Here is a 21338-nt window from a genome sequence, read left to right as displayed (position 1 = left end):
CGCCCAGCCTTGCCTGCCGGGCAGGACCCGCCGGCGCTCCCAGGGCGAGCGCAAGTTGCGGCGCGGAGCCCGCGCTGCCGGGCCGGGCCGGGGCTGGGCGGTGGCGGCGGCGGCAGCACCCGGGGCCACCCGCGGCGGCGGAGCCGGGCGGGCCGCGGCGATTGGCGGCGGCGCTGACAGCGGGCGGGGCGGCGGCGGCGGCACCGCCCACCCCCCGCTATAAGCCTCTTTGCCGCTTTCTCACTGGGTCTCATTTTTGCTCCGTGCGTTGCTGTGGCTGCGCAGTGGAAATCCGCACCGGGGAGCTGCTGAGGGGCGCCGTTGTCATGTGAAAGCGCACATGCTCTGCCATCCACGCGGCACCCCCCTCTCTTCTGCCTCCGCGTGTTTTTCCTGTTTTTTTCTAACGTAACTCCTTTCCCCCTCCCCTGCTCAGCCCCTCGCCGCCGCTCGGCCGCCAGGCGCCCCCCGCAGAGGCTCCGCCGCGGGCAGTCGCGGGGCGGCCGCCCCGGAGCAGCGCGCCCGGCGGCGGAGAGCCCGCGGAGCCGCGCCCCGCGGAGCCGCCCCGGAGGTATGGTTTTCCCGGCGGAGCGGAGCTGCGGCCGCTGCCACCTTCGCGGGTGTTGAGACGGGATTTGTGCGGTGCGGTTCCTGGGCTCCTAGCTTCATGACTGCGCGGAGCGGGGAGCCAACACCATGCGAGGTAAGCGGGCCGGCGGGCGGCACTCTTTTGGGAAAGCTGCTGGTGAACGGGCTGGAGAAGAGGTTTCGTACTAGGGAAGAGGGTCCGAGGGAGAAAGTTGATGGATCATGCCCACCCGCCGGGTGGCTACTGACGGTGGGATTCCTGCACCCGCGGGGGCCGCGACCCAGACCGAGGAGGCTCCGGGGCGGATGGTGGGCGGACACCCCTCGCGTACCTGTCCCGGGGAGCCCAGCGCCGCCCTGGCCCGTGGCAAAAGGGCCGGCAGGAGGGAGGCTCAGGGGTTTGGCAGTGTCTGTGCCGTGAGGTCCCCACCTGCAGCTGCCCGCGGGGCGCGGCAGGTGTCCCGTACGGCGGAACATGCTGCCGCTTGGTGCCGGGTCGTTGCCACCACGGAGAGCTTCCCCTTTTCTCCCAAAAAGTTATGTCGACTTTGTTCCCCAACCGGCACGTCGCCTGGAGGACCCCATTCCTCATGGGTTGCTAATTGGGCGACAAGGGTTGCGCTGCCCGGGAACCCCTTCCCCGTGCTCGCAGGTCTCTTCAGGTCCTGAGCCTGTCCTGCCTGCGCAGCCCGATCGTGGAGGGCGGGAGAGATTCCTCCGGGGCTTGCAGCCGCAGGTGAGGGTCCCGCCGGAGAACAGAATATCGTCACCGACGGGACACCCTCAGGCATGGAGAGCTGCCGGTGCCCGGTGGGGATGGAAAGAGGCTGCGTGCTGGCACGCAGGGTATCCGGGTGGGTGTGTAGGGCTGCGGAGGACATGGGAATGCGTTGTTTCCCTGTCTCACAGGACCAGACTCCCCTGGGCCCCATCCCTCGGGCTGGACGAGCACCAGCACCGGGGCAAGAACAACCCCTGCGAGCCTCGGGCGTCCGCGGGGTTTACACAGCTCCTCCGCCCCCATCTTCCACCTTACCCTTTATCACCCAGTTTGGCAGGGCGGTTGCTTGCCTCACCCATGGCATGGTAAAAGGGACAAAAAGTAGTCTCTACCAGGGTACTGGAACGGAGGAGAAGGGTTTATGGGGAGTGGGACGCGCTCGGGGTTGACAGCGGCACTGCATGCAGATTTCTTGATCTTCTGTTTAAAGATGGGACACACACACATACTGTAAAGAACTTCTAGCTAGAATTTCAGCTTGTTTGATGTCATGTCCTGTAACAGCATGTGTTAACAGCACTAACAAATCACACGTGTGTAACTGGCTTTAAAAGAATTGTAGCTATGACATTGGCACAGATCGACTTAAAAAGACCTTCTTTTCCCCCAGCGTTCTTTGTTAGGGTGTTGGTTGTGGGGCATCTGGCAAGAACTTGCTAAACGGTGTTTGTTTTCCTTAAGAGCAACAGGAAACAAGGGAAAACACTCAATTCTGTAAAGTGGCCCCTGTTGCAGCTTTGCAGCTTGGGTTGGAGATTTTCTATTTGTTTGAGTATGAGGTTTGTGTGGGTTTTGGTATTGTTTGTGGTTTTGGTTTGGGTTTTTTCCTTCTTTCTTTTTCTGCGCACCAGAGTGCTTCCAATTTGAGTAAAGCCGGTCATTGTCTCAGGGGCTGTTTTTAAAAATGTGCCCATCTAGTGACCCCTGGTCAGGAGCCCCAACTCCCCTTTCCGTGGGCAGGTCATCCTTGCAAGCTGTGGCTCCCATGCCTCTCCTCCCCTGCCCTGGGGTGGCCTGTACAAGGGTGATGAGTAATGTCCTCCCTCTCCTCAGACGCTTTCCTTCTAAACAAGGCCCGGGCTGGTCTAGCTGTGCTGGGCAGGGATAGGGAGGCAGATCTTGCTGCACATCTGGTTACATCTCCTGCGGGATCTGCCCCAGCTCCTTAACCATCTCTGCCACCCCTTTAGCTGTGCTGTCAGCCAATGTGAAGAGGTGCAGCTCTGCCCCTAGAATGCAAATTAGTATTTGCATTGTATTTATGTTTACTCAATAGGGAATTTACAGGTGGGGAAAAAAGGGCTGGGGGGGGATGGAGGAGAAAAACAAACAGGCAGCTTTCATTCTTATTTGAAACTCATGTGCAAGACATCAGTAAAGTGAAGTTTTGCAACAGGTGTGTGTCAAGGCCAGAGCAGTGCTTCATACCACCTCAATTAAAAAGGAGCATTACACATTAATTGAGCATCTGTCTTTGTGGCTTTCCAAATAATGGAAATAAATGAGTGTCACAGTTCACAGATTGTGAGCTCCCACGGACTGATGCTTTTAGAGAGCTGTGAGCCTTCTGGTATGGATGTAGTTGTTTTCAACTGTGTTTGTGGTTGGTTTGAAGGAGGAAGCGCTCAGTCTTGAGCATGTGAGCTGTTCCCCCAAACTTTCCCAGCTGAGCTGTGATCCTTCCAAGCTGCGGTTGGCGCAGTTGACACAGCGTACCTGGGATGTGGGATGTACAGGGGCTGCTGTGGTTCATTACTGCTCCACATTGGAGATGGAGGCTAAAAAATGCCTGAAAATACCTAACCTGGCTATTTTCTGCTGAATCCCAGAGCACTGGAGAGTCACATAGACTGTCAGTTATCCCATCCTGTGGAAGCCAAGCTAATGTTTTCAGCGGTTGTTACCGTCATTGGTCATGTTCCATCCAAAATAATAATTTTCTGCACTTCAAACCTTGATTTCAGTCCCATTAAGCATATGTAGCAATACTGAATTATTGCAAAACAATATACAGGGCACTGAGCATTTGTTGATATGGTAGGTCTGGATATTTCCCTCTGAATGGAAAATGGATTTTTTTTGGAGTTGATGACTTTTATACCGGTATTTTATAGAGGCAAACATAGGTGTAAAAGAAATTTACCGTGAGTGTTCATCACAGTCTTCCTTCCATCTGTCCCACTCCTGGCAACATCCTGTGAGGGAGTTAAGAACATAGAATGTGTAATTCAGTGTATTTTTTAGAAAAAGAGAACAGAAAACTCACTAAAATGATTGTGCTATTTAACTGAAAAACAAGACTTATATTTTTCTTTGTAGTTTATTTCTTACTAAAATTATTTTTAAAGTTTAAAGCTGTTAAAAGTTAGTTCTGTATATAATGCAGCTGTTACACAAACATGGAAGGTTAACTGTGACAAAAAAAGTGTCAAAATATCTACTTTTACTCTGGGAACATGCGACTCGTACACATACAAAAGTCAATTTTGTGATTGTATCTCTTTAAGTTGTGAAAGTGACATTAGTACCCAAGTACTTCACTTATTACAAAAGTAATATTTAAACTTTTAGTTGGAAATCTTACTAAAAGCTTTTTTTGTTACATCTAAAGGAAAGGACCACCACAACTCCCAGAAGCCAAGTTATTTAAGTGAATTTTCTGTGTAGTTTTTTCTTGTTGGTGTCAGGATGAGCAATAATGCATGTTGCATGATGTTATGTAGTTACTCCATTTTCTTAGCATGACTGAAATATTTGTAAGAAATTATAAAAGTGCTCAGACAAATTCTATATACAGTATTTCTAAGTGAGCTTATTAAGTAACGCATATAAAGAGACTGGCTCGCTTAGAAGTTCTCCTTAATTGAGTAGATGAGTGCAAGGAATCTTTATAGACTCATTAACTTCAAAGGAAAATTATTTTGCAATTTATTCCAGGAAAAGTAAATATGTCTCTATTTGCAATGTGTAACATTAGTATTCTAAAATTCATCGATTGCATTGAGTATTTAAAGGAAGGACTTGGGACCTTACCCTACCTTTGTAAAACCAGTTTGTCCTCACAGTGTAGTGCATCTAGCAACTCCTTGATTGAATAATGTTATTTGACTTCATGGGGATTCCTTGATATGTGATAAAGCACAAGTTTCTGGTGTTAGGTGTTCTCAGGTAAAATTTAATAAATATCAGTAAATGCTTTGAAAATTGTGAGTCAGTAATAAACTGTGTCATGTAATAAAAAATACAGCTGTATTTAGTCAATAAACAGTGACACCCCTGCAGAAGGAACAAAAGTAGAAGGGAAAGCATGAGTGCCCATTATTACCTCAGCAATACTTTTGCTTTGCATTGGATCGTACTTACATTCCATGTGGTATCTTCCATTTATATTAGGGATCAAAGGAGAATCTATAATGAAAGTTCATCAATAGATAATATATATGATTTAATATTCAATATATATGATTTAATAGCAAATAGATATTTTATAAGAATTTTTTCAGCATATAATTATTTTTTTAAAGTTACATTTGTTTTTCATAGATGGAAGTCTAGTGGCAGTTAATTTAAAAACTGCAAAAATACTATGTACACTGGCTGAGAATAATTTTTTTTTTTGTGGTATGGAAAATATCTGACTTCCACTTTTGGTCTTTTCCAAATCCAGTGGCGAGCAGTAAGTTGGTGTGATTTTTTTAATTTGACAGTGCAGTAGTAGAGATCATTTAAATTGTGTATTATGGTTAAAAACTATTTTTGGCATTTGAGGAGTAAATCTATCAGGAAAAAAATGTTCTGAGTAGACAAGAATTCTGGAAGTCATAATTCCTGTTTAAAATGCACTTGTGATAATTTGTGAAAGCTCTTTAGGGTGCTATGGGAGGTATGGCTGTATATCATAGTGACATTTGCATCCTCAAAAATGTGTGGGTAAGGTATACCTTCAACAGTACTGAGTCTTATTAAACAATTTCGGGACCCAGGGTCTGCCGTAGTGTGCACACCGGTTACCTGATACAGGAAAACAGTTCAAAGGGGTGAAAGATTCCCAAGTTATCCAAAAAATTTCTACCTCACAAGTGGTGCAATGAGTTCCCAGAAATTAAGGTCTGCACTGCAAAATTGAAGAATGTGTGCTTTGTAGCTGAAGATGCACACAGGAGTAAATATGGATTGAACTAATCATCTGGTGAATAGAAATGAGCTTTATCAGCACAGCAGTATAATGGTTATATTAACTAGCTGTTTTGTAGTCCATACGCTGCCCTTTCAACCCATGAACCAGTCAATTTTGCTTTTAATGAGGAAAATCACAGGTGTTACATTTATGGTAAATTGTGCTAAATATATTAGCTGCTCCAGTTTCAAAACTGAAATAATTGAGAAAGATAAGAAAGTCTGAGCATTGCTACACAGTCATGAGATAACAGTAGTGTGTTAGTGGTCGTACATTTTTTTACAGTTCTAAGTTCTGTCTTCGATCACTTGCTGTTGAGCTTGCTAATAAACCTGTTATATCAACTTAAATCAAAGTGTAAATTTTAAAAAACTGATACATTTGAATTTAAAATCAGTTTCTTTAAACAGTAATTTTAACAGCTTTGTACATTTAGCACAGTTGGGGCTTTCCATAATGACTTTCATAGACTAGCTGTAGATGTCAAAATGTTGTTCTTTGTGCTCTGTGTTTAAAAAAGTTCAATGTTGTTTTTTCTTCCGATTCTGTATGCAGTCTGGCAAAGTCTGCAGTGCAGCTTGGAGAATAAAACATCGTACAGTGTCACTGGGGGTGGCAGACAGAAGGTGCCTTTTGGATTGTGCCATTTCTCTGTTTGTTTCTAATATTGGTTTCATGAGCATATTAAAAACTCTAATTTATGCACAGGATTGAGAATACAGTACAGCTGTGATGGCCTGGTCCTTGTTTGACTGAACAATGATTACTCACTTGAGTGGTCCTATTAATGAGACATTTGGCCCTCTACATTTTTTCAGTCTTGGAACTATTTTTTATGAAGCAGAAATGTTCGTGCTTAACTTTGCCAGACACATTCTGCTGGAAGTTTATGCAAACAGACTAACAGCTGTTTCTGCCTCTGTTACAAGTATATACACTAATTTAGCTTGACATAAATGTTGTTACTTTGCTGTTAATTGTGAATTATTTTGATGAATTGCCAATTAAAATGCATGTATACAATTTTTGTGGAGGATCTACACTTACTGCTGCACAAAAATGCAATAACTTTTTAAAATGTAAATTTATGTTTATCTGGATCATGGCCATTTAAAAACACATACTTATTCAAGAGTAAGCATCAAGTAATTATGCTTGCTTGACAGACAAACTCATTTATGAAGAGTTGTCATGGGTCTTCTATATGTGAGTAGTTCAGTTAGGTTTTATGGGACTATTCACAGTAATAAGGCAAGCTGAATTTAAGACTGCTTGTTCTGTGTCCCTTGGACACCCAATGATTTGAGGTTGTAAGGAGCATGAATGATTATAAAGGCCACAGGGAACTGATATCATAAGAAGCATGCCAAATTAGAAAAAGTCTTCTTGCTCTGAATTTTCAGTAAAATCACCTTCCAGTTGTCACTGTCTGCTGTTCTTCAGTGTTTGAATACAGCTGTTTGCTATATATGCTGGCAAGAAGTGTTTGTAAATATGATACATGTTTTCTCTGCTGAGGCTGACACATAAAAAGTATTCAAAAACATTGTTTTTCTGCCAATTACCAACAAACTACTTTGTTTATTTGTTATGCTCATGCTCATTGCTGTGCTGTTGCCAGTAAATAGTGGCCAAGCAAAGATTGGAAAGATCTTTAAGTAACGATTAAGAAAATACATATATTTGTATTGTATTTATGCATGAATATGCTAGATAGGGTAATAAATTTTTAGTATGGCTAAAGAGCAATACAATTTTAAGGGCAATTTCGATGGTTGTTACAAAGTCAGTCTATAAAAGTCTGTCTACTTACAGATGTTCCTCAGGTGATTTCACATGTAAGTGATTTGTTTTTGTTACCCATGGTCACTTAGGTTTCCTGAACAAGCAAACTCCTTTCATAACAAAATTATTCTTTTTAGGAGTCATATTTCTGGTTCATTAATCCATGATATTCATAAGTGAGGTTATCCTTCAGAGTGACACTTCTGAACAAGACATGCATTCCCATTACATTTAATTTTCTCCCCTCCTCTGAAGCAATCCTTTAGAGGAAAAACATCTTTACAAGCAGTCTATTTGTTACAAGTTTCCGTTGTTGGTGTTTTTTCATTTTTGTTTCTTCTCTTTGTTTTGTGGGGGGGGGGGTTGTTTGTTGGGGTTTTTTTAGTGAAGACATTCATGGGGGAAAAACAGATCAAAAGAAGGCAAAAAAATTAAATTGCAGTTCGCTCTACTGTCAAAATAATGAGCTGTCAAGTGGGTAGCATATTGCATTTTGTAGGTCTCAGGTGAAATTATGGTTCTCCTAAAATAAACTTCAAATGTAAAAAGTAGAGACAAAGCTGCTAATAAATAAGCAAGTCTTAAATTATTATTCCCACTACAACAGGAGGTAAAGAGTGATAGGCTTTATGCACCTGCATAGTTTTCAAAGGTTAGATTATTTAGTGTGCATTACACATTGAAAGTTTCAGAGATATTTTGAAGCTATAGTCTCAGTACAAAGTTGTATCTCTTAGCTAGAAGACTGAGAACTGTTCAGCAAATATTTTTCCAGAACATTTATTAGAAATAAGGATCTTTTGGAGAAGGACAGTTAGGGGATTTTACTATAGGTGAACTATAACAAAATTAAGGACCATATTTTCATTAAAAGTGTTGCTTAGAGACATTGCTGTGTGTTATCTTCTCTTTCCTTCTTGGAAAATACATCTAGTTCTACTAGGTGAGGGTAAATTTTTTTGAGTCAGCTTTTTTGATTTGAGAGCCTGCCACAGAAGTGCATTTCGGAAACCCTAAGACTTCCCTGCTAGCAAATTTTTCCTTGATCATCTGTGCATGCCAGCAATGCAGCACTGATTTTGCTTTTCTAAAAAGATGGAAAATGAAAATAAATATTACATTTCAGGTCCTGGTTGAGTAGTGAAACAGGTGCTCTGTTGTTTCTTTTCATATTTGTCAGTCTGGAAGAATGAAGCATCAGCTGGCTATGAAAAGCATTGCTTACTTCAGTGCACATTGTTTGAGAGGCTTTGTACAATATTTGTACAATGAACTGTATTTGGTAATTAATTGGGATGAACTGAAAGTAACTGGAATAAACTGAGAGACCATGCACAAGAATTGAGGCTGGATACTCAAATGCAGTGGCAGCACAAATATAAACAAATGCAGCACAGTCTAGTGGCACAGGGAAGTAATGGCATTAGAGGAGACGTGTGTTAATAAGGCACAAAGCCATACATTGGTATCATCTTTGTGAAGAAAAGACACATAATTTTGGAAAGAGTTCCACTGGTGGACAAGGAGAAATTAATTCAGTTTGTTCAGGAAGTTATATTAAACCTGTTATTGTTTTCTTTCAGTGTATTATATAAGCTGTACATGTACTGTCATTGGAAGTGCCTGTCAGCAAGCCAGACTTCTCCTTTTAATTGCATAAACCACTCTCTCTGTAGGAATGCATATCGAAATGGAAAGGTGATGCAAGAAATACCAGCTTAACTGTTTTGTTTATGTAGGGAAACCTCTAATAAATATTATACTATAGGTAGGATGTACGCAGTACTGCACCAGAAGTCTTTTTTTTTAGATATATTCACTAGATTACTGGGACAATAGCACTTAAAATTAATATTGCATTGAAAAAAGTAAAGAATTAGCAACACTTCCACAGAATTTTCTCATTCAGAAATCTATGTATTTTATTTAGAATGCTAGTTTCCTTGTAGCCATAGCCAATTCTTGAAAATTCAGTTTATATCAACTCTCACATGAGTAGTTGGAATAAAGAGGAAGATTAAAACAACAATGTCAGTGGAGGCAAAATATGGTTGATTAACATCCACTGAGAGTAATTTAAACTACAGATTATTCCATGGCTTGAAGAATGTCAACATCATGTTCTACTACAATTTGTAAAGCAACTCTACATGCTTATGAAAATAAACTCCTTATTCATAACTGGTGGATAAGAAAGGTATTACCAGTGCTATAACAGCTGCTACAGTATTAAAAATAAAACTTCAAAGGTATCTAGTAATCTCCATAATTTAGGCATAATTTAATTAGTAATTCATATATTATTTAAAGAACAGAAAAAAGGTATTGCATGCAATATTCACTCTAAAATTTAGAGAAGTGACAATAACCACGCAAAAATTTTTTCTGAGAAACTGTTTATATGTGATAATATTTCAAGCAAATGTATACTACAGTAAATTGCATCAACTGAGTGAAATCTATAACTGCAGAACTGTATGTCTTTGAAATAGAATTCCCTATAGACTTTGCTGGGATGCCTTATGTAAAAATCTAGGTGCAGTATGTTCTCATTGGTTGTTTACAGCCCACTGGTTTTTAGAAAATGGGGGAACTAATCAGTTTTGAGTTCAGTGGATAAGAGGGAAGAGAACTTGTGCTGTCCTAATTCAGGTGCCTATGTGAAAGGCACTTTCTTTGTCTATCATTGATTTGCATTTGCAAAAATTCCAATTTTTTTTTAAAATATGATTGGACAAGATGTGCTCTAAATCAGCATTCCTAAGAACTCTAGTGGAAGTGCCATTAAAACAGAACACATTAACTAACACCTTTTGCAGCAAGCCATTTTCAGGCTTCAACAGAACTGGGGAGAAAAATATTGTACCAGCTGCATCATAAAACTGACAGAGAGAAATGTATGCTTTTAAGATGGGATTTAATCAGGAGCAAGACAAAATAGGGAGGAAAAAAAGGATGGTGAATTTGTATAAACAACAAACTGAATAGAAAGGTGCTGTTTTGAAATAGAGTTATGTTCAAGAAGTAAGTGGAAATGTAAAGGAAAAGAACAACATAAAACAGAAGAGTGAGGAGATGGAAGGGGTTTTGATGTGAACAGTCCTGTACTACAAAGTGCTGGACTTTTCAATTTCCACTCATTGCAGGTGGAGTTAACTACAGTGGGCCTGCTATTGGAAATGAGAAAGAAAAGAGAGAAGTGTAAAGAGAAGAAAAATAAAGAAAAGAACAAATATGCAATATAAATGTATTCATTGTGCTACTTTCTATTACTATTATTATTAACTATTAACTACTGTTATTCACTATAACTACTATTATTTCTTTCTATTACTATTATTATTTAAGCATGTAAATTTGTTGTAATGGGACTTCAAGCTATTTGGTATTCAGCTAAATGCTAACATTAGACATCCACTTCCATTCATTTCACTGTGTATATCCAGAGCTCCGCTACTGAGGAGTGCTGTAAGTCAGGGCATCACATATACAGTTATGTAAGCTGTTTGTACAAGCTTGGCATTCACTGCACTTCAGCCAAGTTACCTATTGTGAAATTGAAATGTCATTTGCAAAATACATCCAAAACTAATCTTTTTAAACTCTGTATCAAATCAAATTAGGTTTGGTTAGATTTTTTTTCCCTATCTTTATATCATTTTTTCTGTTCCTCTTTCTGATTTTTTTTCAGTCACTTTTGCTGAAAAGCTGTACAATCAGAAAGGTACTTGCAACTGAAATTCATTCACTTGTTAGAGAATGTATAATTGGTTCCCTAAATTATATATCATATGTCCCTGTGTGTTACAGTTGTTCCTTCTAACATTTTCTTTCATTTGGTTACTTTGCTTGGGATTTCCTGCTACAAAGAAATAAGAGGTTTGTTAAATCTTGGCCGGGTTACATCTCCATGAGGTACTTCTATGACATTTTTATGCTTGTAGCCTTGGAAATAGATGAGGTGCTCAAGAGTTGAATCTCTGCTTCCCTATTGCTTCTTGCTTGCCAGCGCCTGTTCTTTCTTCTGTCTGGTAAAATAATATGCTGGTATCTTTCAATTTGTTTGTTGGGTTTATTTTGTTTATGTGGTGTTTTGGGGGTAGGGATGTGGGAGATTTTGGTTGTTTTTTTTGTTGTTGTTGTTATTTGGTTGGGGGAATTGTTTGGTTGGTGGTTTTGATTGTTTTGTAGTGGTTTTGGTGGTTTTGAGTGGTTAGTTTGGTTGGTTTTGTGCTATTGGTTTTTTTAAAAAAAACCCACAGATTTGTTACAGAGATTTTAGCTTTTGGAGATGCTGGAAATACATGGTGATAAAGGAATAGTGTCCTATCTGATTGTAGCATAATATTTTTTGTAAAACAGAAAAAACATCTTCTGATCTTCTCTCCATGCTTAAAAGAAAAAGAGAAATGGACAATGCTCTTAAAATGCTCTCAAATTCTCCAAGACCAGGGTGATTCTTAAGAATATGCCCTTGACTAACTTTTCTTTCTATAGCAGCCCCACAGAGCTTATTACAACAATTGCAGAAATCTCCATGACCAAAAAGAAAAAGATCTCAATTTTCAGAAAACTACACTGAAAGTGTAGGAGGTACATTTATATGAAATCTCTTGATTTCCCACATCCCTCCTGGAATTTTCTGTAAGTCCTAAGCATAAAACAGGCAGAATGCCAAGCTGTCATCCGTTAACATCTATTTCATCCTCTCACAGGATCAGTTGAGCTAGAGGAGGGTAGATGTCTCAGAGTCTTTGTGCTACTACTGAAATGTTTAGGAATGCATCTGATTTTGAGCCAGTGTTAGCCTACATTGTCTTCTGGGCACAAATGAGCAGCAGTATACAATAATTCCAGGAAACAAATGCTATTAAATGCATATTGTGATTTTTCATAATGTCCAAAGTAGCATTTTTTATATGTTTCACTGTGGAACCAAGACAAAAGATGAACTCTTAATTTACTGTCAGAAATAATATAAGTTGTTTAGGAGTTACATTTCACTCCTAAGGAAAGGAGTGAAAGGATTAGGGCTATTTTTGTATGTGTCTAAAGCCTGACTGTTGATATTTTAAGGAACACTAAACAATTAATATTTTACATGCTGCTCAGGAAGTTAAATGAAAAGGCTTTGGATTTTAGGTGTTTGTATGTAAATGTTTCTTATTTTGTGAGGGTATAGGTGGTATTTTGATACATTTATGGTGTTAATCAGTCTCTTAAAAACTAGGTGATATTATTTTCCCATGACGTGAATTCAGCAAAACATTTACAGTACGAGATATATGCACATCCAAGTATACAAATTTTTCTTTAATAGCTACATATTTTTGGTTTCTAATGAAGATTGAAAAATGAAAATAAAATGCCATATATCAGATTTTTTCTCTTAGAGCTAAACAGTTGTTACAATGTATGTTTATTATGTTTATGTTACAATGTATGGTTTGGGGTTTTATTGCAGTTAACCTTTTTAGATTTTTTGTGTTGCATTCATTTAAATTCCATCTCCTGCTCTCTGATTACTGTCTACTTCTCAGTACATTTCACATTCTTCTGGTCTTTGTGGTTGTTAATGTTGTGACCTGTTTCTCTAACAGGCATACTAGCAGACTCAATAGAATAAGAGGTGTTGAACTATTGATGTGAGCTTGGAACATGATCTTTCCACATCATTCATTAGAAAGGCAGACTGAAGATGAGTCTCCATACCAGTGTACTCCATAACTACACACACGCTCATTAATGCTTTCTGTAGTGGCATTTAGCAACTATTCATATACAAGAAAACCAAGAAAAATTACTGAGTTATGTTATTTAATTTGCTTTGTTCTGCATGATGGTTTCTACTGATGTGACAAATGATAGTTCCCCTTCTGTTGCAGATATGGTCAGCATCTTGTACATTAAGGAAAACAAGCAGAAGCCTTTTGTACAAAGAAATTTTGTCAGTCAGTTCAATTAGAACTTTCCCAGGCATTTTGCTCTTAAGTACCTTCACACATGCTGTATTCTTTAACTGAAAAGGTGCCAGATCTGTACCCTGCGGAGGTTTAGGATCTATTGCTGAAGGGGTTTGTGCCATGCAGATATTTGCATGGGTAGGGTGGCTGGTGTGCAAAGTCCCTGTCAGGCTGATGTTTGGTGCAGCCCTAGTGCAGGTCAGGGAGCTGAGCTGCCCATGGCGCTGGAGCTGGCTGTCTCCCATGCCACTTCCCTATTGTGCCTCCACGGTGACCTTGAAGGACCCTTTTCCTGAGGCTGTTGTAACCTTGGCCTAGCCGCTGACAGTGACAACAGGGGTGCCAATTAGTGCTATGTGGTGGGGTTTGTTTTTCCTTTCTAATGAACTAAGTCCATTGAGGATTGGACTGACACCACCAGCTTACTTCATGCAGGCCACCGAGTGCCATGGCATTTTTATTTTGGTCAGTCGCTGCTGACCTGGTGTTGAACCTTCATGTGTAATCTGTATACAGTCTGTGTCTACCATTAGTTTTAAATGGCTGTACTTGGTAGAAGAGTTTTGCTTCTGAAGTAAGATTTGTGAATAAAGCATAGTATTATGTAACAAATACATAAAATATCTCCATTTACTTCTTGTGGTTAGGCACTGAATTTGACTCTGCTCTTACAAAATGCACAAATTTTAGAAAAAACTCTGAAGAACTGACCAGACATACTAAAAGGGAACAGCAGGAATGACAGAAGCAGTAGAATTTTGCAAAAAGTAGAGAGAATCCCGTGTGTTACAATAAGCTTTGCAAACTAATACAGAAACATGAGAGTCTCTGTTTTATTATGTACATCTCATAAGTGATCTTAGGACATCTTTAGTTTACCAGGACTTTTCTGTCCAAAGTATTTAAATATAGACATACCACAAACTTCTAAGGTTTCACAGATAGAAAATAGAGCTGAAAAATGAAGTTTTTCTTTAGTATTATGTGTAGCCAAGGATTAAATCAGTAATTCTGAAACAGTTTTTATTTTTCTGTTGGATGAAAAGTTACTTTACTTTTTATTTTTATTTTTATTATTCTTTTAAATATGCATGAAGAAACTGTTCTTAGTGTCCAGTAGAAGTGGTATCCACTAGTCTGTGTTAAAATCTTTAATGCCAAATTTCACGTGACATATATGAGGGTGTGTAATAAATTGTCAGCTCAATACAACAGTCTTGGCTTTTTGCTTTTGGCTTTTTTACTTTGATATTTTAAAATTTTAAATAATTTGTTTGTTTTCATAACTGAGGAGGAAATGGATTATATAGCTCAAGTTTTGGTTGGGTTTTGTTTTGTTTTTCTTTTCCCACCCAGTGCAAGCTGGGATCCTTCACAGTGAGGTATATTACAAGTATGTCTGCAATTTAAGATCATATGGTAGTGAAGCTGAAGAAGTATTAGAACTTTGTTATTACTGACAGTAGCAGTCAGGACAGCACTAGGAGAGCAGAACTGAGTTGTTATTAAATCATAATAGGGCTGAGATTTGAATGTGAATATATCTGCTTCAAATAGCTGTCTCAGTTCTGAAAAGAGTAAGTATTAGAAAAGAGTTATTTTTCAATACATATATAAAAAGAATCATGTAACTGTTGAAATAGCTTAGCAAAGTTTGCCAAAAAAACATTTACTCCAGTTTAGTACATTCATGTGGCTACATATCTGAGAAAGAGATAAGACTAGAAGCAGGAGGGGCAAGTGTATGACTCGGTGGGAGTGATATTGTGAAGTGGGATAAAGAGTTCCATGCAAAAGTGAGAGAATTTGGGGAAGCCTCTTTAGCCTCTCAGTACATCTCCCTCCTGAGTACATTTACTTCCATCACAATGGGCTAGAAGAGATCTTTGTTTAGTAGTGCAGTGCCCCTGAGACCTAATTTAGCTTTTATAGCAAATTCAAAAACAGAGTGGGCAAGAGAGAGCAGAACAAAGATGCGAGTTTGCACCACAAATATTGGTATTGTAGTTGCTTCTGTAAATCCTTTAAAAGAAATGCTCCCGATTTGGACTTTCTGCTAAAGGGGGGCTGAACTTTAGACATTATATTGGTTTCATTTTTAGATACTGTTTCATTATCTGGTTGTGATAATGACAAGATGATATAAATGTGTATTGTAGCAGAGCAGTGCCTTAATTATTCTTAAATGACAAGTAGAAAACCATTAAAGACAAATGTAACAAATAATTTTGCTTCTAAAAATATTATTTTTTTACTAAGTCGTACTGTTAGAAGCACATATTGAATCTAATTCTTTGAGCATGGCAGAATTTTATTCTCAGGAGTCGCAAAACTTCAGAGTATGACATTTCTTACTCCTTTATTTGAGCAACTTCTCTGTTTGAGAGTTCAGAATGGTTTTATGTTCATTTAGCAGATAATTTTGCAAAGTTCATCTTTGGCCCCCTTGAATTAGAGTTATCATGATGTTTTTGCATAATTTTTTTCCTGTAGTTTGCAAGTATATTTTCATCATGAATGAAGTTGTATCGTAGGTTCATGTACCCCCATGAATCTTACCCAGCATGACCCTTTACCCCCTGAGTATTGACATCAGCTCTCAGTTTTACCGCTCTACAAATGTGCCTTGTGGCTATTTCAGAAGTAGAATATGAAAAATTCAGATGTGGGGGAAGTTTGCTTTGGAGTAATATAGCATTCAGCTGTCAACACAGAAATACTGCTTTGATGTTCAGAGTTACAGACAGATGAGATGATACAATTTTGGTTAAAATTGAATTAATTGCATGTCTCATTAGTTGATATAACTTGAGGTTTTATTGGTACTTTTATTGCTGATCCAGTTGTCCTGCAGGTTGATACTTAACATTGACATTCCTGTCAAAGTGTATTTGATAAATAACCATAGGTTTGTCAACAGCATATGGAAAGCTTATTTGAGTCAGCTCAAAACCAGGCATTTAAAAATGCATATTATTAATATAGTCATATTTATACTTTATTTATCATCCGATTTTGACTTGCTTCTTGTTCCTTGTCTGAGGAGGTCTCACTAGTAAATACTACTTCAACAAACTTGTTCCCACAAAGGCGGTCATGGCTTGTGTCATCCCGTCTTGCTGAAACTTGTTTCTGCAGTTGCTAGGCAGCCCCATTTGAACCAGCTGAAAGCACAGAGCAATTCCCCTCAGCAGCAGATTTCAATTAAAGATCTGGACATACAGCTGGTTTCTCTGGCTGGTCAGCTCCAGCAGTAAAAGGAAAGGCTTCAAGAGCTGTGCTGTGCAGCAGCTTGATTCCATAGGGTTTTCTGTAGTAAATTCACTCTGGGTATCTTAGAAAAAAATTTAAACAAATACTTGAGCTGTTTCTGTTTTCTCTTGTATGCATCAACTTGCAGGGGAAGCTAGTGTTTGCATTGATTTTTTTTTTTCCCCCTTCATTTTCAAAATAGATTTTATCCCCTCTGTGTTAGGTTGAGGAGAAAAACAACTGAACATGAACCAACAGAAAATCCCATCTTAATCTACAGTATGATTAGGAATCCCTCAAAGACGCTGTGCCAATGCTCTCTTCTGCCAAAGAAGGAAGCGTATTTGACATTTTCAAAAACATTTTGGGATCTGATTGGAAGTATTACATCTTAAGCAAAAACTAAGAATAATCAAGAAGCTTTGGGATTAACATATTGCCTTGCCATTCTAAAATAATTTTTTAAGTCTGTTTTTTTTGTATTTAGGAGTTAGGGGGAACTCAAAATCTGTGAAAAGGAAATTGAATTAGAACTACGTGTGCTATGTTATGGCTGGAAAAACAGAAGTGACAAAAGCAGATTTTGGTGTGGTGTCATTTGATAAAAGTCTGGTTAGTTATGCTATCTTAACCAAATTAAATTAGTTACACAATCTGAAGCAGAGATTGGAGGAGAGCTTTTGTCAGCATGCAAACATGCAGCTATCTTGCACTATCAAAATGTAAATACTTCACTATTGCACATCATGTTTCTGGGCAGGTAAGCCAGAATTTAGCCATTTATTTCATGTTTAGAAATGTGTCTCTGGTTCTATGCCTCAATACTCTCTTAACATAAGTTTTTCAAAGGTAATACAGAATTCTGCTTGTCAGAATTACACTGCACTAGTGTTTTCATTCAAATTCTGATAATGGATAGGCCTAAGCCTATTATTTAGTCTTTCTGTGGAGAAACATTACTGAAGAAAGAAGCAGTAAGATCATACAGAGTGAGCAGGTTGTGCAAGGTTTTCCACAGCAGTGCAAAATTTATTACAATTTGTACTCTGATCTCTGTTGCCAGAATGCAGTTCTGTAGTTTCCCTTAATTTGCCAATATTACTGTAGGGATTTTCTGTAGAGCATTATCTTTTATTTTTTTATAATGTCTTTATTATATTGTGTTCAAGATCTTCCTTTTTCACCAAGTTCTCTCCAAATGCAAAGAATGTTCTTTCACTCAGCAGAGAAAGAGATGGATGCTGTGTGTCCATTTTTAAGTAACCATGTCCAAATAGCTTTAGTTCTCCTAACGAATTCCTGAGGTTTGTTGTCTTTCACTCCTTCTACTTGCCAGAGATGGTCTCTGGGGTACCATCAGGGTGAATACTTAATTCATTATCTTTCCAAGCATCTCCACTGAGATCATCACAATGCTACCCAAAGCTGGTGCTCCATACAAACCCCCATGATCCACTCCATATCATCTTTGCTGTCTCATTTAATGCCATTGTCCATCCATTAGGAGGTTCCTCCATTGTCTTCTTGGCCCCCCCATGTGGATTTCACATAACCCTTTGGATGTCAGCAAAACTCAGTAGCACCAAAGGGGTTTGTCATAGAGCAGTGTGGGGAATTTTAAGCCAAATTACCAGGACATTAAATCAGGAGAGAGGATGATGTATTCACTTAACACTCAGCAAGGGCCAATAAAGCTTATTATTGATGAGGATCAAGTACTTTGTTTCTCCTTGTTCAGTCTGTAGGTAAAGACTCACTACAACTCTTCTCAATGTCAAAAAAGGAAAAGGTAAACAAAAAAACTGCTTTTCCTTAAACATCTGTTTTGGTTTTGCTGTTTCAGGGTTTTTTTCTGAAAGCTGCTCAAAGTATTGTAGAAGGAATATGTTCATGGCACACTGTGTAGTGCTATGATATTCAAAACCTGAAAAATGAGGCTGAGGCCACCAAGACCATAAGGTGAGAAATGGACAGTAGCATAAAATGGGCAATAGCAAAATAAATGTCTTCCGCTATGGTCTTCTGCAAGACTGTTAAATTAATTGTACCTCTGTGTCCAGAACAATTAATACAAAAAAAATCCTGTTAGTAAATACTAGTAAATCCTAAAAAAACCCATTAGTAAATACTAAAAAAAATCCATTGTCATTAAAGAAAGATATGTCTCACTTCAGTTTAAGAATAACGGTTTCTTTTCCAGACACTAAGTCTGGATGAAAAAAACACTGGACTGGTGAAAAAACCACCAGGACAATTCCCTGCCAAAAAAGCATTACATGCTAACTCTTCTAACGACTTAAGGATTATTGCAGTGTTCCCAGCCTATATGCTTATTGTCTAGCTCATCACCAGACTGGTTGTACTAGGGAAATATTTTTAAAGGTTGTGTTCGTCATATCTTGTCTGGAATGCCCAATACCATCTTTCCTCTACTTACGCGCAGACAGGAGGAAAGGATAAACATCTTTTTTCTTTTGTGATGGCAGACCAAATTACTATGAGCTTAACAAACACTAGATTAGGACAGGCTGATGTAGTGGTCAAACCTGTAAAGTCTTGTGAGTTGGCTATTTGCTTATTCAGAAAAGATGGAAGAATATGGGAGAGATAGCAAGGTGGAGAAGAAGATCAGAAGCGGGGTCAGATCGAGTGCTGTAGCTACAAATGACACACAGAATTTTTCTATGTATCTGTTCAGCCTGTTGTTAATGTTCTGTGATATGCTCTGAGAGACCCTGAGAGGAAGGCTCTAAAATATGTTGTGGAGTCACTTTCTCTTCTTGTCGTATAAGTGAAATATTCTCTGTATCTTCTCTATCCCTGAACAGTCAATAACTTTTTTGTGGCTATTCAGTGTCTTTCCATCTCTGAGGTTAAGAACTCCACTAAAAAATTGTTGCTATCTTTCTTGTAGAAATGGTATGATATCTTCTGGTCTGTGTTTCATAGCAATTGTGATGTGAAGATCAGCAAATGGATACAGCTGACTTGATTTTTTGGCCTACAGTAATCATCTTGGAGGGAGGAAATCATATGAAGTCAGTATTACTCTTGCCCTTCTTCAGCTTTCAGCTTTCTCCTTGTGACACATTTCAGTCTCTAGCAACTCTGAATGATCCTCCTCTGGAAGCTGTCTTCAGTTTTGCAAGAAGCCAGCTGTAGACAGGCCAGGAAAGACTGTCTGTGGTAGAAGCATAGATGTTCTTGGGCATTACTCTGGGGTGTATCTATGGAGCAGCTGTCTGGGGCAAGCACTTTGAAGACTGCTCCTTGGCAGGCTTAGGGATGCTGAGGAAGTGGTGTTTTCAGGAACAGCCTAAAGGCAAAGTTAGTACACACAACAATTCTGCCCAGAGCAAGTTTCCCAGCTGTATTCTCTCAGGACAATGTAGATGCAAATTAGAAACATTATTGGTGATTTAACTTTTTCATCACAGTGCTATATAATATCTTAGATTCTCTTAAATTTGCAAACTGAGTCAGTCCTGGTAGGAGAGCCGTGGGACACTTGTAGAATAAACTGTGATTGACAGAGATGCTTGGACCATCTAAGGACAAATAGGCAGTGTGAAAGCAGTGTATGTCAGAACCCTACTAACAGATGTAGGTATTATTTTAATGCTGACCTTCACATTGTTGCATGGTGTAAATTCTGCTCCATTTTTCATGTGTGTAGATCAGTCAAACACTTACCAAGTTGAAGAAGTAAAATTAGGGTTCATGCAGAAGGCAGCTGCACCAACAAATATTATATTCACCTGCTCAGTAAAATACAAAGAAAAAATTGGGAGATTGGGAGTGAATTCTACAAGTCTAGTGTCTGTGAGAAATATTCACTTAATGTTTTTCAGAAGTTCAAATTCAAGACAGAGTCATTCTGGCAACAATGAGCAAGTGTCATTAGGAGGCTTCTCACCATCTCATGACGATTTTGTGATACCTATTCTAAGCAGAAAAAGTTAAGAGGAACAGATATGTTAAAAGTTTCTGGAGTGTACATTTGGAAGGCATAGCCTGAAGTCAGGCAGGAGGTTTTGTTCCCCATTTTCACTCTCTTCTGTGACTCTGCTGAGAATATTACTGTTTCTGCTGAAGTCAAGTCATTAGCTTGTGTGTCTGAGGCCTCCTTCCCAAACATCACTTTGTAGGAACAAGGTGAAAAGGACAAATTAGAGCCAAAATGTTTTCTTGCCAACCTCTGATAAAGCATTCCAGCCATCTGTTCCAGTTTACTTCTACTTTGACTTGTATTTCTCTTTCACTAGTCTTGTTCTTTCATGTGATGTTTCTGCATTCTTCTCCACTTCCAGTTACTTTTTCCTCTTCAGTCTCCAGATGTCAGCTTTTCTCCCTGTACATGGATTACCTCTGTAGCTCTAGCCCTTAGAAACAGGGCTTTTCACTAGGTTCAGCTTTTATGGTCATGTTCTCTAAACCCACAGAATCACACACACACACACACACACACACACGCATAGAATGACTTGGTTGGAAGAGACCTTCTAGATCATCAAGTCTAGCCTTGCCCTAACACCTCAACTAAACCATGGCATTGTTTTAAAGACATTGTTTTAAAGGTGTGTACACCAGTCTTTTTTTAAACACATCAGGGATGGTGACTCCACTACCTCCCTGGGCAGACCATTCCAGTACTTTATCACCCTTTCTGAAACAAAACTTTTTCCTAGTATCCAACCTGTACTTCCCTTGGTGCAGCTTGGACCCCTGAATCTCCAAAGGTCATGCATGCAGCTCAGGCTTTCCAATGAGATTAAGTTAATTGCTTAAATGT

The 21338-nt window shown here is 39.3% G+C and overlaps 1 protein-coding gene across 1 annotated transcript in view; it reads left to right on the top strand.

Annotated features, from left to right (window-relative positions):
- Nucleotides 1-251: 251 nt before the first annotated feature.
- The window catches only part of RORB (RAR related orphan receptor B), a 137943-nt gene continuing 116856 nt past the window's right edge, over nt 252-21338 (top strand). The window contains exon 1 of the mRNA XM_071448569.1: nt 252-703. Within this exon, the coding sequence (XP_071304670.1) occupies nt 697-703 (7 nt within the window). The 5' untranslated portion in view covers nt 252-696. The remainder of the gene's footprint in view (nt 704-21338) is intronic.

This window comes from Agelaius tricolor, unplaced genomic scaffold, assembly GCF_023055355.1.
Source record: "Agelaius tricolor isolate 1412-34295 unplaced genomic scaffold, bAgeTri1.0.p SCAF_27, whole genome shotgun sequence".
Taxonomy (NCBI): Eukaryota; Metazoa; Chordata; class Aves; order Passeriformes; family Icteridae; genus Agelaius; species Agelaius tricolor.
The sequence above is the reverse complement of the archived record's forward strand: the minus strand, read 5'-3'. Positions and strand labels throughout refer to the sequence as shown.